This window comes from Lagopus muta, chromosome 4 (assembly GCF_023343835.1).
Source record: "Lagopus muta isolate bLagMut1 chromosome 4, bLagMut1 primary, whole genome shotgun sequence".
Lineage (NCBI taxonomy): Eukaryota > Metazoa > Chordata > Aves > Galliformes > Phasianidae > Lagopus > Lagopus muta.
The window spans coordinates 15,307,671-15,332,202 of NC_064436.1; the positions used below are offsets into that span (position 1 = coordinate 15,307,671).

A 24,532-nucleotide genomic window follows, 5' to 3' on the forward strand; every position below is an offset into this window, starting at 1 on the left:
CGCAGTTATTAGTGTCATCTGTACACAAGAGATAACAGTGACGTAATCTTAGTGCAAAGGAAAAAAAAAAAAAAGTAACGTCACTTGTTTCTTGCAGAAGTTTTTTCCTGAGGAAATGCATGTGGCTTGTAACTGTAATGCACCTATGAGCTTCATGTCTTAGAAATTCTTTACTGTCTTTTTGGTTTTGCAAGCTATGATATATTGAGAACTATAAAAACAGGAATTCTGCATGTCGAACAGATTTTTCAATAGGAAAGCGTAAGTTGAACAGTGTGATGTTATTAATAGAGGTTAAAAATGTGAAAAAATTAAGATATCTTTGGTGTCCTATGTCTGTAATGCATCTAACAGTGGTCCTCAGACCTACCATGTTAGTGGTTTGTTTGCTTTTTATGAAGAGTCAAACGTTATCTTTTTTCCTGAAGCTTTTTTTTTTTTAAAAAAAAAAGGTAGTCTAGTCGGAACAAAATTACTGCATACAAAGATATGATATGTAATGATTTGGTCCAAAACTTGGGCTGCATGTGCACCAAAGCCTGTAGAAGTCATGAAGCTGGACAAGAACAAGCAGGCCATTTGGCTCCACAGCGCGGTGTTGTGAAATTTGGCTTGGAAAAAGGGGAAGCATCTCACCAGTAGGTAACACAAGCCCTTCACTTCTGGCTCTATTGGTGACCTTATTACACAGACTGAAGCAGTTCAGATCATGCCAAAAAATGAGAGCTGCAAATCTTCAAGGAATGTTGCAATCATGTGGGGAGGTATTAAACAGGTTTAGACTATTCCAGAGCAGGAATTATATCCAAACTACATTTTTTGTCTTGGACATCAGTGTCCTTTCAACCTACTTTCAGTAGCCTAGCATATTTTGGGTGTTTTTTTTTTTTGTGCTTCATGCTCTTGTTGCTTACCTAAACTTTCACAGTTCAGTGTATCTGTTCTGTGCTATGAAATGTAAACAGCGTTAGTGTAGTAAGCACCTTGCTAAGTATGATTCAATTTTGTGACACGTAGCTTTTAAACCTTCTGTCAACTAATTCCTTTCTGAGATGATCTTCAAACTGAGTACCATGTGTTACATTTGATATATCGGTTTATTAGAAAACATGAAGTTTGAATAGCAATTGATGTATATAATCATTCTGTGAGTATAATATGTAGGCTCAGGGGAAAATCCTAGCTTTCTGATAGTTACTGAAGAGAGAAATTTAACTCATGCTTTTGGACTCAGTGTTTTTGTACAAAGTGTAGGTAAATGGAAAGAATTTTTTAAAAAAGACCAATATCAGTGTTGTCTTCCCGGAGCCAGGCTTCTAGAGTTCCTGATAGTAAAGTATTAGCATTGCTGTGTGTACTTCCTGTAGCCTGATCTTTGCAGTCTGCTGTTTTCTCATGGAAAGACAGGAAAAAAAAAAAAAAAAGAGAGAATTCAGAGAATATCTTTGGGAATTTTAAATAGATTTAAACCATAGAAGCTGCTATACTGATTGCCTTGTGAAGGGTAACCCGCTTGCTTGGTTACTGGTCTCCCTCTCTGGGGAAAGTATGTGGCAGATGTCCCCACTGTCATTACTTGCTCGTTCTTCTCACAAGAAATGCCAGGGCTTGTGTGACTGCTGATCTTGGTTTTATCGTGTTGTACAAGGTTTGGGACCTTTTGCTGTCACTGATTCCCTTCCCTGAAATCAAACCTCTGCAAACAAGCTAGCTGTAATATCTGAGCATGTGTCAAGTACTAGTGAGTGCACAATACTTACAGCATTTTTTAAAGCACTCATGAAAGGTGTTTAAAATCCTTTAAATAGTGGGAGGACCCCAAAGAACCCACAAGAAACAGCTTTTTGTAAAGTATGAAATAAACATGTAAAGGTGCAGTGAAATCATCACGTTAGCTCCAGCCTCAGAGTGTGGCAGGGAAAATAAGTCCTGTGCTCCCTCTGTGCATCTGTCTGTCAATATGTGCTGTGTTACAGATGTTATTGATCCAGAGCACTACACCGGCATGCCAGTACAGGCTGTACTCTGGCATGTGACTGCTCTGGGGCTGGCACTCTTTCCATCTTTCCTGAGTTTATCTCCTGTAAACTTTTTCCCTTATTGTGCTGTGGCTGAAGACCTTGCTCTCTTAAGTAGCTGGGCCCTCCTCCAGAAGAGATTTGACACACTGTGGGCTCACCTTCAGCTTTGGCTGAGGGCAGAGATGCTGGTGTGGTTGGTTGAGTATTTGAGAAGCCAAGTGGGCTAGAGCTGTGACATTATTCCTTACATAAGGACACTGTGCTCGCTGCAGGATGTAAGCATTCCCCCCTACAGATACCAGGTTACAGACAGCTGGCACACTGCCTTCATGCCTGTGCTTGCACTTCCATGGGAAGAAAGTACCCTGCCTCCAGTTGTCAAAGAAAACTAAATGTGCACTGCTTGAAAAGCATATCCTGGATAAAAGCGCGAGAGATTTTTTTGTGGCTTGTGCAATTTGAGGAGCAAACATCGATGTTTACCCTGTGCCAAAATCTGCCCACATAAGCAGATCAGACTTTTTAAAAATGTTGTTCTGGAAGGTCAGAGACTATTTCGTTTGCTGTGGTTTTTTTGCTTAGTCAAGCAAAGTTCACAGGAGCCAGAGGAATGATTTGATTTCCAAGTTTTCTTCATTCTTCACTGTGTGCTTTGTTAAATACATCTGTGGTAGTCTCAGCTTTGCGCAGTAGTGAAGAAGCTCTTCCTTCTAAACAAGCAATAAACCCCTTTGTCAATTTTTAAAAAAATATCACTTCCAAATTGCTGAATGAATGGTATCAAATGGCTGAGGGGCTGTTTATCTCCTGAGTGTCTGTGTTATGTGCACAGAAGATGTGCAAGCTGTTTGAGGTATTGCTCTGAACCTTTTTGTGTGCAAAGGCTCTCCCACCTGCTACAGCTCATGTTGCTTTTCTGGAGTCAGAGGCAGAACTTTGGTTTTACACACATCCAATGTGCAAATGCAGTGTTAACAAGAGTTGACCTTCTGTAGTGTATATGCTTCAACCAGCGCTGAAGGATTACACGATTGTAATGTGTTAGGGCTGAGTCATGACACTGTCTCTGCACTTTGCCAGCAACCATTTTCAGCTGTATCTCTTTAACATAGTTTATTTGGAAAGAAGGAAGTAATTCCCTACCTGTCAAGGGTACTGTGGGTTTCCTTATGTATGTGTTGTTTGTTTGTTTGTTTGTCGTTGTTTCAACAAAGTATTTTGGATAGACTCTGATAAGCTCTCTGGAATAACAACACTCAGCACGGGCCACTTGCTGTATGCTTATGTGGCTCACTGAGATACGGGCTGTCCCATGGCTCCTCTCCACCCTTTTTGTTTTCTTTTTCTGATAGAGATGGAGTAGAGAAGGTGTAAGGGTTCTTTTGTCCTCGATACCTTGAGCCTCTTCGTTCCTCCTCTTGTGGACTTTCTCACTGCACGGTTTCTGCCTGCATACACACAGTTTAATATTGAAGCTGAAGTTCCTTTAGATTAGGCAGTGTGATGCTGCTTGATGAGCTGCCAGGCAGGCACATGTGTATGTTTTAACTGAGATTTGATCTGCAGCTACTGCACTGTCATTTGCCTGAGGTTTTCACAATGCGTTCTTCCTGTACTAGGGGCATTACCTTGGCTGCTAATTACTTCTCTCATCGTGAACAAAATTGTGCTGTTTACCTTAAAGGTGATGCATCAGCTTCATCCTGCTTAACTCGCAGACCTGCAAGTTAACCGCCTGCTTACGGCTGTTCCCCCAAGGTTCTTGCTCTACTGGTTTTCCGTCAGCTTCCACTTTGCAATTAGAGTCATTTGGAAGCACTCAACTTTCAGTAGCTGTACTTTTCAATGCCTGTTCCCACTTCACTTAAAAATGATTATGCAGCGTGAAACGTTGCATTTCTGTGCAATGATTGTCTTCATCTTGCAAGAATATTTTAAGATATCTGTGTGTAAAATGTCATAGAGGTATACTTTGTACTCTGTTATAATCCAGGCCAAAGGAGAGGATGCAGCTTAATCATTACAGACTTTGGACAGGGAGGCATGACTTTTGGTTTCTATTCTTGGTTTTACTGCTGACTTAACATGTGACTTGTGCAAGTGATTTAACCTCTGTGTGGCCCAGCTAGCCCACACATAAAATAAATATTATAATCTCTGCTTCTCAAGTTTTGTCACTGAGGGCACTACAGTAGCCTGTTGTGAATACCCTGTTTGATGATGTGTTAAACGTAAAGTGCAGCTCTGCAGATTTGTTTTTCATTCTTTCCCATCCATGCCCCTTAATGGCACTCTTCTGCTTACCAGGATACTGAGCCAGTGGCCTCTCACAACAGCTGCATTTGAATAAAACAGAGGAACTGAAAACCATAAGAATGAGGCTTGCAAGTGTAGGAAAAAGCCCATCTTTATGTGCACAGCCTCTGACTCGGCAGTTCCCTTCCACAAGTAATCATGGTAGAGTAAAAGGAAGTAACATACTACCTGAGCCTGGTGTTCCCGAGCTCAGGCATACCAAAATTCAGCTCTTGCAGTTATGGAGAAGGAAAAAAAGCCAGAGCACAAATGAATTTTTGTGGATGACTTTGTGTGATGGTCATTTGCCATGCTGCCATAAATGATGTGCTTGAATTACAAAAAACTGACGTGCGCATTTCTCTGTAGTCTGTACATAAGCTACATGAGCAAGTGGTTAGTGCAAGGGCTTCTGCAGCAGTTAAGAATATTCTACTGAAGCAATGTGTAAGTCATAAAGATTTACATGTGCCTGAGTTAAAATCTTTTCTCCCCTGCTTGTGTGAGAAGATCAACTATGGACAAAATGGGCTTCAACAGGGCCTGGCCCAACAGTGCAGCTCCTCTGCAAGGAGTAATGGAAGCAGATTCCAAATATAAAAGGAGTAGCTGGTATTATAAAATTTTAAAAAAGAAAAAAGTGAATGGAAATATTGTAGCAGAAACTGCTGCAGCAAATGTTTTCCACTAAACCCCACACAAAAGTGCTAAAAAGCCACATATTCTTTCCTGGAGTTTGTGCATCTGCTCAGAATCAATAGTTGAGAGGGAGAACTTAAACTGTATAAACATAAAAGAAAATTTAAATAAAATTTAGTATGGATTGTGCCTAGTAAAACAACTTGGAGAAGGGGCTGCAGAAGTTCAGCATGTTAGCATGTTCCTTCCTGATGCATACTCTCCAGATGCTCCTAAAACAAATGTCAATACTGATAGAGAGATGATTGAGAAAGATGCAAATTTACTTCAAGTGTGAGGTTTTATTAGAACAGAGTGCACACTTAAAGTGTAGAGGTCATTATTAGAGATTAAGGCTGAAATTCTGCCCCCCACTACTGACCATGGCAAAATCCCTACTGATTCTATGTATGGCAGATTTTTACCCATGGTCTTGAAATTTAGCCAGCAGAGGCAGCAGAAAACTGCTTGTGGTCGTCTCTCCTTTTTTGATTTTCTCATCGGTGGTCAGGTGTTTAAGGCAGAGTTACAATTTTTGTCTGCCCTGTGTGGCTTGTTTTTACCATCCTCCTTTGTCACCACAGGCAGTCCACCTGTCCTAGCAGGTTGAGCTGGGTGCTGATTTTATTGAGAAGTTAGGGCGGATCACTCATACAGTCACTTCTGCTGTCTGATGTTTTTAGGCAGGAATCATAATGGTGTCCTAAGCTGATAAAGCTGCTTCTGCAGTGAACAACTCATCGCGAACTACGCAGATCCCTTTTTTGAGAGCTGACTTCTGTTAATGATGCCCATGGCTTACCCTGGCATGCTTCATCACATACTTTCTTGTTCTACCATAGCTATATTGATATCAAACTTTATATCTGTAGTATTTGTTATTGCAGAATGGTGTCAGTGATTCCATATGCAGAGACAAAACAGACATAATCTCCAGAAGATTGGGGTATTCCTTGCTTGGGTACATTTCCTTCCTCATAAAGCCCAGACTATCTGTGTTTGCAATGCAGAAAGCTCACGTTCGGTGAGCTTTAGAAAGCACATTTTTAGCCCCTACTTACTAAAATATGGTCCACCATCTAGAACGTGTTATTGTTGTGCTTTCTACATGCATGGCCTTGCATGGATTCCAAGGAAAATGCTTCCTAAAATACAACACATAACTTAAACTTGGCTGTGTGTGCAAAGGAAAACCAATTAATGATAAAAATATTGTTTCAAATCCAAGGAGTTTGAGACAGGAACATTGTTATTGCTCTCCCTGAAGAAATCAGAGTGCATTCATATATAATGTTTTCTCAGCAGCCTGCTCTGAAATTTCCTAGAAAGAATTAAGAGAGGTGGCACAACCAGTAGTTTCAATGATCCTTTACATTAACTGAACCTCTTAAATGAACCAACAGAACTCATATTCATCCTAAGGAGTTCATGAGTGCCCCAGGGGTTGACCGCCGAGTGAGGAAGCGCTGACCATGGGTCTGTATGGAGCACGGCAACAGGTCTGTGCTGACCCGATAATACACATCAGGGAGGTCTGTGCTCTCTGTCTGCTTTAGCAGCATTGGACATTAGCATTGGAGGAAGGTTTCTGGAATCTCAGGGAAAAGACGATGGGTAATAAAAATGTCACCCTGGCAATAGGGGGCAGATAACAAGATCCAGTGTGTGGCACGGGCAAACACCAGGGATGGGGAAAGCTGAGGCCCTGAGCCTTGCAAATACACAGGATGCCTGTGGAGTTGCTCCCGTCTGTGCCTTCAGTGCTCTGGGTTCCAAGAGTAAGAGAACAGAGAGAATTTTTTAGGATGTGTAGGAATGGGAGCCCTAGTGGGTGCCGGGCAGCTGTTACGCATCTGTGCAAACTTTATCACCTGAACTCCTCTGTTGGACCCAGCCTGGTGATTACTGGGCAGGCCTAGGTGGCTGCACACAAATGCTGTGCTCACTGTGCTCTGCTCTGTAGTTCTGCTCAGCAGGGAGGCAGCCCCTTCTCCCCGTGCAGGGAGTACAGGTGCATGGTGTGAGGTAAAGTTTCGGTATGCAGAAACAGAATATCTGCATTCAAATATTCCTTATGGTTATGGAAAGTTTGGTGTGGAATTTAGTACCAATTTATGATCATTTCCCATCCTGCTAGAAAGACGTGGCTACGGCTCTTCTGGTGGGCCAGCAGTGAGGGAGCTGCAGGTGCCGCCTTATTCGTGCCCTGGCCGTTGTTTGCTATGGACGTGCGTTACAAAACTACCGCGTGCCTCAGCTTCTTTGCCTGCAAACCACAAAATGCGCGGTCCGCGGGGAACACCGTACCGCGTCATGAGCCCGCCCGACACGCACCGGGCGAGCGGAGCGGCCAGCCCCGGGGCCGTGCCACACGCCCTCCCCTTCGCGATAGGGCGCGGTGCCGCCGGCGGCCCCTCGGTGCCGGGCCCGCTCGGAGTTGCTGCCGCTGCCCGTGGCCGGCCCCCCTTCCTCGGCTTCCCGTTTTGGCAGGGGATTAAAGCAGCTCCCCCCTGTGGCAGCAGTGACCCAGAAACGAGTTTGATTCACGGAGTCCTTCCTCCATAACAAGTACAAACGTCAGTCAGAGGGAGTCTCCGGCGGTGTGTGTGTGTGTGTGTGTGTGTGTGCGTGTGTGTGCGCGGCGCGCACGGCCGCTTTCCGCGCCCCGCCGCCGCCGCGCCGAACTCATGCGGCGGCCCCGCGCCCTCCGCGCAGGGGGAGCCCGGCCGCGCCGCCCGCCGCCGCCCCGCCACCAGCAGGTAACCGTGCCGCCGCCCCGCGCCGCCGCAGCGCCCGCCGGGGAGCCGCCAGCACAGCCATATTTGATGGGTTTTTTTGTCGCTCCGGAGGCGGCGGGAGAGCAGTTGGGTGCCGAAGGTCGCTGCCTAGTGGAAATAAGAGAGTACGTCATTAACATGGCGCCGCGGCAGAGCGGGGCGGGAGGCGGCCGAGTTGCGGCTCCGCTATCCCGCGCGCAACTTGTGCCGGGCTGAGCGGGCAGAGGGAGGGAGAAAAGGAGGGAGAGAAGGGGACCCGCGGTGTCGCGCTGCGCTCCGGCCCGGGCTGCGGGCTGCGCCGCGGGCAGCGCCTGCCGCGGGGAGCGGGGTGCGCCAGAGCCGCTCGGGAGGAGGAGGGCGGCAGCGGTCCCGCCGGAGCCGCGCCGGGAGAGGGCACGGCCGGCGGCTGTCACCGCGGCCCCGCGCGTCCCGGAGCCGCCCCGCCGCTCACCGCGGGAGGAGGGGCTGTGCGCGGAGCAGCGCGCTTACGCCGAGCGCCGGTTGGGACTCGGAGGCGAAAAAAACGCTTCGACAGCGTAAAAATCGCCCTCGTTGGAACGGGGCACAAGTTGTCGCTCGGGCCAGGATTGGGGGGAGGGGGTGCGGCGGGCAGCAGGTGCAGCGGCCCCTCGCGATGCGTGTGCCCGGCGCCGCCCCGCCCGCCCGCACTCGGGGAGTTTAAAGGCGCGCGGGGCGAGAGCGGCCACGTGGGGGGCGCGGTGCAAACTTGGCGGGGCCGCGGGGCAGCTCCCGGCGGGCTCCTCCCGCCCGCGGTGCGGCGCTCTGCCCGCGGGGTGCGCCGAGGGAAAATGGAACGCCGTGGCGGCCGTTGAAACGCGGACGCGGCGGCGGGAGCCCCCCGGCCGCCGAGGCGGCTCCTGCCCCTCGCCCCGCGGCCGGCCGCGGCGGGGTCTCGGAGCCCGGTAACGGTCTGCGCTTCGCGGGGCCGGCCGCGGCGTTTGCGGTGCGAGACAAAGCGCCGCGTCGCCGCCCACGGCACCCGCTGCCGGCATGGGCTCTCCTCTCCCCGCCCGTCCGTCGGCGCCGCGCCGCGGGGCTCTCCGCGTTTCGGGGCGGGCGGAGTGGCGGGCGTTTGTTTGTGCGCAGCGCCTGCTGGCTGCCGCCTGTGACAAGAGGTGATGCACAGTTTCCAGAACTGTCTGGGAGTGGGAGGAGAGACAGACACCGACACGAGCGCGAGTCCCCGCCGCTCGCCCCGGCCCCCCCGTGCTCTCGCGCCGAGGGCGGGGGCGGCGCCGCCGCCGTTCCTGCGGTGACGGCGCTCGGGGCGGTGGAGCGGCGGCGGGGCAACAAGTTTAATTTGCGGCCGGGGCCGAGCGGATTGGTGGCGGCCGGCAGCGGGGAGGAGCGGCGGTAGGGGAAGGAGGCGGGAGCGCCGGGCCGTTCAAATGGAGAGCGGCGGCGGCGCGGCCTGGCTGCTCCGTTCCCTTCGGTGGGGTGGACGTTGGGGTGGGGACGCCGCGTGAGGAGAGGGGAAGAAGAGAGGAAAGGATTGCCGAGCCGCGCCGCGCCCGGCGGCGCCCGCGAGGCGGCAGATTTGAACTGGTTCCCGCCCGCCTGAGGGCGGCACGCAGCGCGCAGTGGAGGCGCCCGCGGGAGGAGCGCGCGCGATCGGCGGCGGCCCCCTGCCTCTGGTCCCGGCCCTCGGCTGACAGCGCCGCTGTAGTAAAGTCCCTCGATGGCCCGCAGGTGAGCTCAGCGGGATTCCGAGCCGCCGGCCGTGCTGTGAGAGCTGCCAGACGTGACGTGCAAATGAGCGGTTCGTGTGGCTGCGCAGCGGCACGAAAATGTGTGGGTTCCCCGCCGGTAGCACTATAAGTTGTGATCCCTTTTGACGACACACCTTGGTTGGCTTTTTAATTCACAATCAGGAAGATGCTTCTGTGCCGATTGCATTTATTTCTTTTTAGAGACGAGTTTTGCCGGGACTAGGAATAGTGACCACCTTAAGCAGGCGCTGTCTTTTAAGTGAGTGAAAAGCTGCCTACACTTGCAAACCTGAAGCCTTCACAAAGTGGTGCCAGAATGCGCTCGTTGTGATACTGTTTGGAGAGATTTCTCACCCTTAGCGGGATGTTGTTGGAGCGGTAGGGCTGTGCTCTCGCAGCAGTAAGGTTTTCCCTCTGGCTGCACACACTGCTTGCTCGCTGTTTTTGAGCTTTGTGTAATAGGCGTGTTTAAAATACAATAACCATAATAAACCTCCTTCTCCTTCGCAGCTGCACATTTCCCTTCTAGCTTCTCTGGTTTCATTCCCAGTTTGCTGCAGAAGAAAATGTGCAGTGTTTCCTCTTGTGCTTTCTCCCAGCTGTTCATCCTGCTGCCCGGTTCCAGTGGGACTGTCTGAGCTGACAGCTCCTTGGTGGCAGGACAGAATCGTGGTGGCTATAGGGTGGTCTGGGTGTGCTCCCAGAGCTCAGTTTGCCGGGACTTTGGGCAGTCGCTTCCCCCAGCACAGCTTGGGAATAGGTATTAGGAACCAACTTTGTACAGGTGCACCAATGAGTGTGTGGACCTTGGGTGTGGTGGCCTCAGACATGAGCATGTACTGCTTTTCCTTATCAGGTTTGGGGCAGAGGCGCTGCAGTTAGTGGGAGCAGTCTTAGTGAAGAGTGCTCCTGGCTTGGAAACTTGCTGCCTTTGTTTAAGAAACCCTAAAGGCTTTCTCTCCAAATCTGCGTCTTGGGCTTTTTGTGCTGCAGGCTGTGCCACACAGCACTGTGGTGTTTCACCATAGGTTGAAATGCGGACTCTTCTTTGTGACTATTGAACATCGCTTTCAAAGCTTTTATTGGTGCTAAAGAGTTTGAGTTAAGAAGTTTTATGTAGGTTGGAATAGTTGATAATATTTTTGGTGTAACTGTGCTTAGAAGAAAACAGCAGTTTTCTCTTCTTGCACCAGATGTCAGTTCATGAGGATCAAGGTGATGCCACGATCCAGCTACTGAATTGAGCACAGCGGAGGAAACCAAATGTGTTCATCTGCTGTTCTTGTGATTAAGACTGTGTTATACTTCCATGTACACAGTGAGTGTTCTGAAGTGATCTCTGGTGTACTGGCTGTAATTAGGTCTTTGTTTCAGGGCATTTAGTGTGTTACTTTCAGGAAAAGCCAGTTTTCAGTTTGTCTTCATTGTGTGCATCTGTCATAATTCTGCTTTCTTTCCACCCTGTCTCTGCAGCTGCTCGTTGCAGTTTGTTACATTGACACCTGTTAACACAGTTACGGTTAGTTGTCAGAGTTTGAATGATAAACTTTCTGCATGGAGTTTTATCCCTGAAGGTACTCTAGTGAGAACTCCACTGTAGAAAGCCTCTGACTTGCAGAAGTAGACTTGTTCAAATGCAGTTATTTTAAAAAATCTGTTTCTGTTTCACTATTGGCATTACAAAGGCTTTGGCACACTTTACATCTCTCTCTTCAGCCATGTCCACTCAGGGTCAAATGGAGTGACAAAGTATATCGTGCTATAACTGCTTAGCAGCAGTGGAAAAAAAAAAAGTATATATATGCAACGCATGAGTGTGTGTACATGTGTATCTGTGTATGCTCACCTGCAGTTTTTATGGCATAGTGCCTGGATTTCTGCTCTGAGGAAGCTAGAGTAAAGGATTTGGATTTTGTGTCTTTGCAACTTTCAATGTGTCTGAAAAAAAAAAAAAGAGGGATTTTGGTATTGCTGTCCTGTGCAGCTTCTGTTGTTTGTCAGTTGTTTCAAATCAATCTGCTGTAGAGGTAGGAGATGAGCAGTGCTGTGATGCTGCAGTGCATTTCTGTGCTGGGTCGTGTTGCTGTGCTCCCTGTGAAGAGTCAGCAGAAATAGCTGTGTTCTTGGAGACAGCTTGTTGGTGTGTAGGGTGAGATGTTCATGGCTCAGCTCTGCTAGAACGTGTAGATCCACTGTGTGTTTGACATTGATTCTGCATTATCATTTCGTCATTCCATTCGTACCGCATTTTACAAGTGTTGTGAAGTAGAGGCTCTCTCCAAAGTGAAGTAGAGGCTCTCTCCAAAGTGAAGCAGGCAGAAGAAATATTTCAGGCAGCGTAATCTTGTCTTTAAGATGATCACAGTATCAATTCTGCAGTGTTAACTCCAAGGTTAGATTTGTGTGTTTGCTGTTTGCCCAGTCAACAAGTAAAGCCCAGAGCTTGGCTTTCAGACCTAGTGTGATGACATGGGGGGATAAAGCTGCTGGTGTCGTCTCTGGAGCATCATGCCTCAGGTGGGGGGTACTGCAGAGCCCACTGCAGGCTGCCTGTCAGCCACATTGCTTGATCTCTGAAACCGTGGCTTTGAAGTGGAGAAGCAAGGGTCCTTCTAAGAAGTGAAGCTGAACTGTTATGCAGAATTCAGTAAGATTCTTATCTGTATCGTAACCAGCCTTGTGAACAAGTTGAAACCTCACGTTGTTGCACTGTGTAAGCACTGCTGTAAGCTGTGCCAGGAGTGCTCCCTTGTTATGGCAGGATAAGAGGTGAAGGTAGAATCAGCAAAACCTGAGTGCTTCTCTGTTACTTTGAATGGCAGCAAGCATCGAGTTGCTTCTGTGAAACTTAGGACAGGTGCTATTGCGTATACCACCAGAGTTTTAGTTAGACCAGGGTATGACAGGAAGCTCAGGGATTGCCTGATGCATGGGTGATGGGCAGCCTTCGTTGTGTTTGGACTGCAGGACTTTGTAGCTCTTGAGCACTGGGCTTACTCTACAGTTAAACAGTATATTGGGCAAGTGCCCTTTTCAGGCTGCTGTGTGCGTATGGGAGTAATGGCAGTCGATGGGAGTCGGGGGGCACTGCTTGATTGGCCGCTTCAGAGACGCACTCGTCTTGTGAAGGCAGTGGGAAGTGGTTCTGTGGCATGTGTGACACAGAGTGCTTTGTGGGAACTCCACGACCGTTCAGCAATTATGCGGTTGCCTTGAGTTGCTGGGAATTGAGCTCAGTAACCTGGGTGGTTTCCTTCTGTCTCATCGCATCATTTTTACTTCTTATTGGTATGAGTCTTAAAGGTTGGTTTATATGTGTTGCCCTTTTATTGGTATTGTGCTTACATGTGAATTTGCTTTGTTTACGTGCATGTTTGTAGCCAGCTTGTACTGTTGTGCCACAGTCTTGGTGAGCCCACCAGTTGGAATTGCCAGGCTTACTTCTGTTTCAGATATATGTTTTAATGAGATCAGGGGTGAGTTACATGCATTATATTTGCACCTGAATACATTGATTGTATGTCAAAATCCAGTCAGTCTTCATGATCGGAAGGAGAATTTCAGATAAAGGTAGCACTGACATCCCAGGCTGGGAAGGAGGAAGAGATGAGCAGTTTTAGTGGAAAGCCTGACATTCTGCCTTCTAAAATATAAAAACCTCTCCTTACTTTTAGTTGCAGCTATCCTGCAAAGAATGATATAGGATAGTCTTCCTTTCTAAAGTGACATGCATTTCCAGTGTCCTCTCAGAGTGCAAACTGTGTGCATGTGGCTGAACAGGGAAAGCCTGTACCATCAGTCTGCACCTCAGCAGCAGCAGTTCGTGGTTAGCCTTGCTGCACTTCTTGTGTGACTGTGAGGTCCCTGTTAGCTGCCCGCAGCCTGTGGTGTTTGGGGCAGAGGGACTGTGTGTGGTACCGCAGGAGAAGCGGCATTTCCGTCTGCGTGGGTTATTCTTGTTAGCTGCAGATGGTGTATTCTGGGCTATGGGCTTGAGCATCTGGTGCACGATGTTTAAAAGGAACAGTCTGAAGTTATTTTAGAAGTCAAAAAATGCTTTATTTCTTTTAACGACAGAACATCTAGGGGTTAATCGTGGGGGGTTTAACAGTTGCTTAGGGCAGCCAAGTGCTGCTTTTCTGTCAGCAATGTAGCTCCCTGAAAACGCAGTGAAGTTCAAAGGTAGGGAAGGATGATCTCTGGATTCCAACTCTCCTTTTGTATGCATCTGTAAAAGAATCTCACATAAACTTCATTGAATCGTGCATTTCCTTTTGATGTTATATTTGGGGATGTAGGCTTTTCAATACAGCCGTCTTTAGAAACCTGCCTTAGAGTGGATGGGTAAATGAACTGCCTTATTGAACGCTGTACTCCAGAGAAGTGGCTGCTGTGCTGGCTCATCTGACTGCTGGAGAATAGCTAGCTAATCCTGAGGGCTTGACAGGGAGGGTGTGAATACCATTTGCTCCTTTAAATAGCAGTCAGGGGAAAAAAAAGCAGCATCGTTTGCTGTATTTTTTTAATTTTTTTTTAAAAGATACACAGTAGAAAGGAAAAGCTTCTGGATGTTCCTTATTTCATGAATTTGCTAAGTATGGTTAGGAGAAGATGAACTCAGAATATACTTGTCCGAAGAGATGCAGGGAGCAGAATTTTGGATTTCCTTGTTCATCCCAAGGCTGTGAATGTTTCCTCTGTGTGTATATGCAGTGTTACTTTGCTTTGATTGCTTACTTTTCAGACTGTGTTGAAAAGAAACAAGAAGTGAGGATTTTGGCCAGGAATATATAAGTAGCATTTCTGAGACAGTCTAGGTATTTTTTACTTTATTCCATATCCCTTTTATTTAGTTTACAGGAGATATTTCCATACTAATGGAATATGCTCTTTTAGTTTGGTGTTCGCACTTGTTTCAGTTACAAGAAAAGTATGTTAGAAAAGGTGTGTTGAGGAGCTGGGTTCTGGCCTGATAGCAACTAGTTCTGTCTTAGCCCAGTTTGGATCTGAGTTGTTGCTTTCCAGTATTTCATAAGTAACCATATGAGTACTTGGCTCTGGAATGGTCCATTTATACCAGATCCCTTCAGAGGATTGTGATGTTCTGCGCTGGTGTGTGTGTTTCTTCATTGGTGACCTTTCTGCTTGTCATACATAGAAAATTCTGGTCTGCTCCAAAGCCATTCTTCTGGGCTGAATTCTTTACACACTGTAAGAGGCTGTCATTAATGATTCTTCATTCTCTGCCGTCAGAAGTTATATGTGAACTTTTACACGGTGGTGATGACAGATCTTGGTGAAATATTCACCAACTGTTCAATTTAATATAGTATAATATCAGAAAGGAGGAAATCTTGCAGTGCTTGGGCTCTAAAAGCAAATTGGAATTTACTGTAGGTGTAAAATAGTTTCAGATTCAGTTGCTTATGTGTTCCTAGAGAATGGAATGAATTGAATGAATTCTGTCTCAAAAATGCTTATTTCTGTGTGAATCCCTTTCTGAAGAGAAGATTTACTTCTGGTTTTTGTTTGTTTGTTTTTGTGTGTTTTGGGTGCTTTTTTTTTTTCGGGGGGAGGAGAGGGGTTTGGAAGTTGAGAGTAGTGTCAGGCTTTCTTCTCCTCACTTCGAGAATTACTCTTCAAAGTTGAAAGGGTTCTCCTGGAGGTTACTACCATGAGTCATTTCTCATTGAACAAAGTAAAGTAGTTACAAATCTCCTGAAGTGGTCAATGAGAAGAGGTTTGCTGAGAGGTTTCTGGGAAATTCCAGCTCACATGGAGATTAAGAGGTTGGGCTTTCTGCACCCACCTAGAAGCAGAAGTGTTTTCAGCATCTGATTTTCAAGTCCGTGCCCTGAAGGCACATACTAGGGCTTTGCTGCTAGGGGAACACTCAGACCTTGTTGATAGCACAATTGATACATGGCAGGCAAAGGCTCAGGGGATTTGATGATCTATCTGAAGTCCTTGTCAGTTCAGCTTAAAGTGGATGTGCCTTTCTGCACTTCTTGTCATGTTTTTTCTGCTTTTCAACTTACTCCTTTTAGTAAGTGTTTACATACAATGCTGACTGGTTATTCACAGCTTCCTATTTGTTTTTTCCCTGAATTTACTTCCATTCTGCAAGTAATACACGCAGAATACCAGCGCCGTGTGAGTAGCCAATACAAACATAAGGAACGTTTGCCTTTCCATCACTGGTTTGTGTGTGGCTGAGCTCACTATTACTAGAATTGACCAACTTTGGAGCTTGGAGGGGCAGTGTTATCAGATGATGGTGTGGTACCTGAAAAGTGTTTAGGCAAGCTGGTGGACATGTGCCTGCAGGAGGAATTGACTGTGACCTTAGCGATGGTACCTTCTGGAGCATGTATGATCCATGTGTAGTTTTTCTGTGGAAGCTTGGCTTGCTATGCTGATGTTTCTTTTTCTTTTCTGCAAGGAGAAGACTTTAATCTTTGACGTTGCAAATCTAGCACTTAACACAAAAATAAGATTGTTCCAAAGGCATATCTGCCAAAGTAAATATTTACTGAGGTGGTTAAAATGTTACTGTATTGCAAATCTAGTGTCAGGAATGGGTAGTGTGAGTTAATTTACTCAGATTCTTAGTGGTGTTCAATCTCTGAGAAACAAATATGCTTCTGTTTTGGGGTGGAATTGTTGGTGGACCTGTCATTATACCCTCCAGTTTTTTTCACCTGCTCAGAGGGTAATTACCTAATTAAGTGCCTTGGAGATATTCACTGCTCATATTTCAGATGCTGCTTAAAGTTGTTTGTTTTCCTTTATGTGTTGTAAACCCTCCGATGCCATCAGAAACACAACCTGTTGACTGCGTGTTATTATCTTGAGTTAAGTGCTGTCTTGTTGCTTTGCAGGCTGCCTGCTGTTTCCCGGGGAGATCATGAAACGACGTCGGCTTCCTAGCAGCAGTGAGAATTCTGACGACAATGGCAGTAAGTGCTCCTTTGTTGTACAGTGCAGTAGGTTATGAGTTGGAAAATGCTTTTTAATACAGCGTTTCATGTGGCAGAGGCACTTTGCATTGGTTGGCCTGGTGGAAGCACATGTGTGAGGAACCAGTTAACTTGGTTGTTCTGAGCGCGTGTGGATGTGCACTTGGGATTCCCCCCACTGTATTAACTGCCTGCTGTTAATTAATAAGATAAAACATAAGAAGTTGGTCTTTGTTTCTCTTTTTGCATCTTCAGTTGCCATCAGCATAATATACACAAGGACAGAACTTGAGTAGAGACATGTGCTAACCTTGTGTACACATCAGTATTAGGTATAAGATTGTACTAGGATTTTAAGTCTGCTTCCATGTTCCCATACTCTTTTATGCAGTTGGAAGGTATGTTGCTGCAGACTTCAGCAGTAAAGACTGTTGGTACGTGAAAATGTTTTGCTTCCATTGAAGATTGTTTTACTTAATGCATAAATTTCAACAATCTGAATTCAACACATCACTGATTTGAATGTACAATTTTTCTTTAAAAACCAAACAGAAAAACAGCATTTCCGTATTGATGTAACTAACACTGAGCTCTGTGTGGTCTCTCTCAAGTTTGGATTCCAGGGGCCTATAATCTTTTGTTTATTTAATTAAAAAAAAAAAAAAGGCAATTGGGAAATGTATAGATGTGCCAAGGTGTTTTCTTTGCCCCAACAAACAAGGTGATTGTATTTGACTGTGGAACTGCTTATCCAGTTGTCAGAGCTATTTTCCTGGTTTTAATTTGACTTTACTGGGTGCACGTCTTCACATTTTGAACCTGGTTTTGAGTAAATAAAAGAAGGTGATGCGAGATTTTTCCATGTGATTTTGAAGGATTTAGTCTGAAGATGCAGCCCTGCACTATGGCCCCAAACGGGTGACTTCCTCACCTGCATGCATTTCCAAGAAGCATCTGTGCTGCATGGAAGAGCTGCTCAAACAGCTCTTAGGGTCAAATCAGTGCCTTACACCAGCCCTACACAAACTATAGCTGAAATGAAGGAGTGGTAAAAAGGATTGAAGGAGGTGAGAAGTAGCAAGCTGATCAGGACCTCATCCATATAAGGATTAGCTATTAAAGTTGGGTGGGATTTAGTTTGGTTTTGCAGAACTACTTGAGGTTGGAAGATTTTGGAAGACATTTGTTTTTCTTCCTTAGAATATTAGCTTGGATTATTAAAAACAAACAAACAAAAAAAGTAAATTGGTATGTTTCTATGAAGAAAAGAAGTATTCTTCACCCAAAAAAACGTATATTACTACTTGTAAAGTAGACAAGTAGCAACAAACGTGATGTTAAGCATTAGAATTTTGCTCTACTGTATTCTCATTCCCTCTCTGACAGCTTTATGTAATAGTATTACATTTTGATGATAATCTTTATTTTCACTCTGTTTTTAGTCTTTGATCTCCCTTCATGTGCCTTGTTTTTCACACTTCACCAAATATGCTATGAATTCTGCAATAAATATTGCTGACTGATCTGCTAGTGGTTATAATACTTGTTTGTAATATCTTTACATATATAAATGTCTGAAGTAGAGCTCTGTCTGGAATAGTTGGGTAAGTCAACAGCTCTATGTTTTCTAAAAAAAAAAAAAAAAAAAAAACAAACAAACCAAAAAAACAAACAAACAAAAACCCAAAAAGCCCCCCACAAACCTATATTTTTATCTGTTCCATAGATCAAGATCTAAGAAAATGAAATAGGGGAAAAGAAAAATCTTGCCCTTTTATAATTAAAAGCATCCTAAATAGGAATAACTGTTTCTTGAATAAATTATATGGCAAAAAACAGTGAAATTTTACAAGTATTTTCAAGTATTGTCAGAAGTAATATATCAAATAATACAGCAGTTCTGTTTCATTACTCTTCCTTTTTTCTTTGCCTAATGCTGTTGTTTGTCCTTTTATTGAGGCAAATTTTACTGGGCAAATTTCAGATACAGGTTCATTTATGTTCGTTCTATTACTATACACATGTGGGAAAAGTTAAGTTAGTAATCAGAAAGAATGTGACCAGAAGAGAATATATATTGTACGGCCAGCATCTCCAAGGTTTCTTGTCTTTCATGCTTTCATGAGAACAATTTCTGACATTCAGGTCCTTTTCCTCCACTTCTGCTTTGATAATATCCTTACATATTTGAACTCCAAAGCACTTGCCTGATGGTTTTTACCTTAGTTTAATCTTTGCACATCTGTAGTAGAGTTACTGATCAGTCTTGCTATGTTAATTTCTGTATGGAGATCTATTATTACTTCATCAGTAGTATTTCTGATGCACTGTGCTGCTATTGGTGTTATGCAGAGTAAGCAAATTTTTTTTTTTGCCTAAAAGTCAAAAGGTAAACATTTCAGGGCTACTTGTTTGAAGTCCTTAAATAGCAAATAAATAGCAAAAGCTAGCTAGTTTTCTTTCTTAGAGATCCCACAGATAGAAAACAATTAAATAGACTATTCTGAGCTCTTCAAACAGCTGCCTTCTAATTGAAAAGTTGCAGTTTTGATCAACACTTAGTTGGAATCCTGTTGCCAAACGTCTGTTTCCCTTCAGTCATTAGCACCTCTTGACCCTCCAGTTCCTCCTTCGCATTGAACTCACTAGTTTCTTGGCTGAAAGTTCTGCACTACGCTCCCTCATCTTGTGAGGTGACGACTGGCACCTAGAAATAGGATTTTTTCAGTTCTGAATTTGGCTTTTCATACTGTACTTCAGTAGACTGTGAGATCAGGCATCTTGGATTCATTACAGGGATCGCTTGGTGTTGTATTGCTGGAGTAACCTGCACAATGATACTTGTTTGGGTTGGAATAGTGCTGCCAGGAAAATGTTTTGACGTGAAGAAGTGAACTTTATTTTATTTTAATTGAACTCAGGAGCCTGAATATTTATAAGGTAATAGAAACTGTGCTACTAATAACGCTGTTTATCTACAGAAGTAAATAAACATTGAGATCTTGTTTTCTGCTTTGTGACTACAAGGTGATCTGAAAAGAAACCTCAAACCCCAAGCTCTAAGAACATATTACACTGAAGATTTAAGCACATCTGTAGTTCTTCAGAGGAAGAAAAGGTTGTTCTACTTTTGTAAGATGAAAGAAGAGTGAATTGTTACTGTTTAGAAGTAAAATATTATCAAAACAGAAGCAAGTTTACCAGCATGGCTGCAGTTCTGGAGTATATGCATTTTTTCTTACATATTTCAGTGGGGGGCAGAAAGAGAGGGAATGAATATTATTTACAGTATTTTAAAACCTTGCAGCTTAAGAGCCCTGCTTTTCTCCTTACCGCTTCTTTTTGTCCTCTGACTTGATTCTTTCCTATATGTAAAGGGTAAACCAAAGGCCACCAGAAGTGTATAGCTCACATCCCTCAGCCTAAGTTGTGCTGTGCGTTGTTGAGCTGTGTCCCCTTAAAATCTGACATCTACATTTAGACACAAGACCAAAATAGCGTATTTGAAGCACTGCGCAAAAGATGTCAGAGTTGTGCACCTCGGTGCTGCAGTCAGTCCCTGGATATCTCAGTGTGTTCTCGGAGATTCCATTTTCTGAAATTATAGGTCACATTTGAACATCTTACCCATGGAATAGAATTGAACAAAAAATGGCTCCAGACATACTTCAGGATTTTCTACTTTTTGCCTGAGTACAAACAAGAGGAATAGTTTTGGGAGATGCTTGGGGAAGGATTTAAGGTTTTTTTGGTGTCATTTATTTACATCTGGCAACTTGTTAGTTTTTGTCCCTTTCCAGGTAATGTATTGCAGCAACTGTAACAGATGTCTGAAAGAAGGACTGAAGAGGCTTGCAGATGGAAAGTACTTCTAGGCTTTGTAACATGTCAGTCACGTCACTTCTGAGAAAGGAAAGATTTAATATTTAAGGATTATGAAATATAGGTGTGTGAGTTAGATGTACCCTCATGCTGTCATTGCTAAACTAATATTAGTTTAATTGCAAACATCTTGCCTATATCCATTGCTTTAACTCAGTGACTGGAATCTTCGGTAAGAAAGGGCTTTTCACCCCACTGGACTTGTGTTGTTTGGGATGGATCCCAAAGTGCCATCACAAGCACTGCTAAAAACATAACCTTAGGTGCATGCGTTGTTTTTGTGTGGCAGTTACTTAACAGTGCAGGTAATGCTGTGCAGCACTTTGGAAGCAAACACAACATTCCTTGTTTTTCAGTTGAATTAATTGCTGGATGAGGGATGGTGTTTAAACAATGGGTGTAAGGCAGTTGTAGCACTAAGATTTGAACAGAGCAGTGTAGAAGGTGTGGCTTTTGGAGTGATGACAGAGGGTCAGAACTTACTGCTTAGTTCATGACTAGGCTTGCTGGGATAGATGCTTAGTGATGAAGTTGCACTTTGATTGGAAAGCTTTACCTGGTTTGATAGGCTATTCAGAAATCACAGAACACCTATTGTATCTGAGGAGGGGACTTACACATCCTGATCATCGTAGGCTTTGGAGAGGCATGTGTTTCTTTACAAAACTGCTAGTACTGAGTGTACCTAACTGCACTTGGATTATAAGTCTCAACAACATGACATTGTCAGACTGTAAAGCTACCTTGAGAGATGCTGAAATTGGCTTCAGTTATCTGTAGTGAAATTGACAATAAAAGTTCATACACACCGATGGTAGAACAACGCTGTAATGGGGAGCCTTGGGCTGGGCTGCTAAAATGGCACATAGGTCCAGTGATTTAAAAAAGAGTAAGACGGACTGTTGGAATGGTGATATGTCTCTCTGTGGTCTCTTGTCCTTTCAGATTATAAAACTCAAATGTGTGCCACTGAGAAAAGTTATGACAGAAGGCAGCTTGTATTGAATTGCTGTGGCAGTGTGCAGAGGCTGCTTGATGCATGCGTCGGGTACTGAGCAATTGAGCAGCAGTGTTGTAAAGCTGCAGAGATCGTATGGATCCACGCAACAGTCAGCACCTGCAATTGGATAGCTGTGAAATAACGTTATTTCTTTCAGTAGTGTCAGTATTGACAAGTGAAAGGCAGTTGCTTTTCCTCATTTGATCTTGAATGAGATTATTGCATAATAGTATACTATTATCTACAAAGATAAGGACAAGTGCTCTAGCAAGAGAAACATGAGAAGGAGAATTTGGCTTTATAAAATGTAGTCTTAGGCTCTGTTTGTGTATGTTCTGCATTCTCAGTGATAAGATCTGAAGATAAGTGTGCAGACAGCTCTTCCTATACCCAGCATAATGGAAAACTGCTGTCAATCTGTTTGCATTTTCTTTGTGCTGGAATTCTGATCTAGACATGCAGAGTTATGTCTAAATGATACGAAGCCTTCTTGTAAGCAGTTGTGGGCCAGGCGCTAAATGAGAAGACTGTGAGCATCTATATTTTCTCTTCAGACTGCAGCTCTGTCTGACAGTTGGCAGCAGCACCTACTTTGTCTCAGAGAGCTGAGAAGGGATATAGGCATCTGGAAATGCCAGTGTTGAGCAGAAGTGACAGCCAGACATGCATCCATGCCAGAGGTGTTTTGCTCTGTTGCGCTGCATGGTGTAATGATGGAGCAGGATTGTATTTACAGTGAGAGAAGTGCTTTCAGATGCAGGGTGATCTGAGTCTTTGAAGTGTTCAGAAGCTGCAGCAGCAGGTAATTCCGCAGGGGCACAGCTGGGTGCTTTGCAGGTGGCTGTACAACAGCCTTGTGCATGATACATAATAGCTAAGCCTTTTCTGCTCATGCTGAGTAGCGTATTAGTTGTGGGGTAGAATTCCCTGAGGGTGTTAGAATTGTTTTATTAGTTCAAATGAATTTTCTGGTTTGATGGTCTTTCTTGGACTCAAAAGGTTTTTGACAGATCATTTAGCAAATTGATACAGTTAGAATTGATGTCTTTTTTTTTTTTTTTTTTTTTTTTTTTTTTTTTTTCCCCCTGTTGGGAATTGTGTGCTCTTCACAAATGCCTAGGAAGGATTCACAGTCCTTGATTGCTTTTTTTTTTTTACTGTCAGGAGGTGCATGTGTTTTATACACCCTGTAGCGGTATTATATATGGCTTACTCTGTTTTTGTAATACCCTGGAAGTCTCCTTCCTAGTACCATCAGTGTGTTAGAGCTTTGCCTCTATTGCTGTGAATTGCATCTCATTAAGTTGTTTTAGGGTTTGGGAGTTTCTTTGTCTTCAAGTGGATAAAAGTGATGGGAAAACCGAGTTATGTTTAGAGATGTAAGCCTCACCCCTTTATTCTTCGTGATGAACACGTAACCCATCTGAAGAGATCTTAATTAAAAGAACCGAGATGAGCTTGGTATTTCCTAGAGCAGTGATTCTAGCTAGGCTACTGTGTTCATCCTTAACTTTCCCAATCGTGTGAAAGGATAGGCACTTAATAAGAGACCTTTTGTGCTTAATTTCTTACGATGATAGCATTGCATCATTCAGGTATGTTTATTTAGCTCCGTGCTTTGTGGTTGACTGTTTTTCATATTCACTGTTACTCACACAGCATTTGGTGGTGTTGGTTCTCTCTAACATCTCATTAATCTTCCATCTGCTATAGAACTCATTTTCCCCGTGAGGTATTCTGTTACATTACCAAGGTTTTACATCTTCAAACTTCCAGCAGTTCAGACTTCTATGGTTTCTGCTGTTGTTTTGTTATTTTTCTAGAACAGGGTTTAACTCTATCTTGAGCCTTAGAGGTTTTTCTAGCCTTGGTGATCCTAGAGTTCAGAAAGCTGCTGATGAATAATAGTCACTTCTTTTTATTAACTGTTTGAGGATAAACTTGCTGAAAAGTGTCTGGAATCTTTCTAAAATACTCAATTAAGTTAATGTGCTTTTGTAGTACAGAAGAGCTGTTCTGAATCCTGTGTTTTGACCACAGCGAGTTCTTCCTTCCATATAATCCAGGAATGGTTCTTACTTCATGTACGTAGGCACAAATATCAGATCATTAATCACTGAAGTAGCGGTAATTGCCTGTTAACTTTGCTTTTCACTGAGGTCCCTCTTCTGGGTTACTTAACAAAATATGGACATAACGCTGCAAAGGCAAACCACATGCTCCATTTTCCTCCTGCACTTCTGTTGATATGTTTGGAGAGGGTGTGTTGCTCCTTGATGGAAGCAGCTTTGGGTAGTTGAGTGTTGTGTCTTGGCATTGTGAAGGGCATTGATATTTTGCTTTACGTGCAGCAGAAGCAGAGCTGAGGCTTTTCTTCAAGATTCTGTAAGTAGTTAAATTTCATACTGTCACAGACTGAATATTTTTCTGTGATTTGACTGACTCCTGTAATTTTGTGTGCTTTTTTGTCCAATGGTAGTTATATGAATCTGTGAATGCATGCCTTATAGTTGGGCTTTGTTTATTCAGTGAGTAAATGTTTTCCCTATTGAAGTGAAGCTCTTGCCAAAGGTTACCTGTTAGCTACGGTTACAGGGCTCAGCCAGTAGTAAAATTTGAGTCCCATGAGAAATTCCTCCACCTTTTCCTCGTAGTATTATGTATGGTCAGTTTACACTGCTCAGAAAATACAACAGTCCCTTTAGAAAGTTGCTAAAATACCACGTTTTCACTGTGCATTCACCAGTGTTATGTTCAAGGAAACAGCTATTGCAGAACTGTATTAAAAAACAACAAACAAACAAACAAAAAAAAACCACTTTCTTTCCTTTCTCAGTGTGGGAAGTTATCAAGGTGCATAAACTACTCAGTATAATAAATTCCTGAGGAAGCCTGGCTGTGTTCGAGTTGTCCCTTCACAGAATCGTAGAATGACTTGGGTTGGAAAGGACCTCAAGCATCATGAACTTCCACCCCCCCTGCCACAGGCAGGGCCACAAGTCTGCCCATTTAATACCAGACCAGGCTGCCCAGGGCCCCATCCATCCTGCCCTTGAACACCTCCAGGGATGGGGCATCCACAACCTCTGTGGGCAGCCTCTTCCAGCACCTCACCACTCTCTTGGTAAAGAACTTCCCCCTGGTATCCAACCTAAATCTTCCCTCCTTGAACTGAAAACCATTTCCCCGT

General features: G+C 44.4%; 2 protein-coding genes across 10 annotated transcripts in view; one reads left to right on the forward strand and one right to left on the reverse strand.

Moving 5' to 3' along the window:
• Positions 1–113: 113 nt before the first annotated feature.
• The window catches only part of JADE1 (jade family PHD finger 1), a 52,339-nt gene continuing 27,920 nt past the window's right edge, over positions 114–24,532 (forward strand). The window contains exons 1-2 of one of the 9 annotated variants that reach the window (XM_048942804.1): positions 114–261; positions 16,383–16,460. In XM_048942804.1, coding sequence (XP_048798761.1) covers positions 16,409–16,460 — 52 coding nt within the window. In that variant the 5' untranslated portion in view covers positions 114–261; positions 16,383–16,408. The other 8 variants (XM_048942805.1, XM_048942803.1, XM_048942807.1 and 5 more) reach the window with 8 other exon arrangements.
• Positions 7,680–10,108, reverse strand: LOC125691958 (synapsin-1-like). Its single transcript, XM_048941980.1, has 3 exons — positions 9,930–10,108; positions 8,261–8,931; positions 7,680–7,879 (listed from the first exon to the last, which is right to left on the reverse strand). The coding sequence occupies exons 1-3, from the start codon at positions 10,106–10,108 to the stop codon at positions 7,680–7,682; spliced, it is 1,050 nt and encodes a 349-aa protein (XP_048797937.1).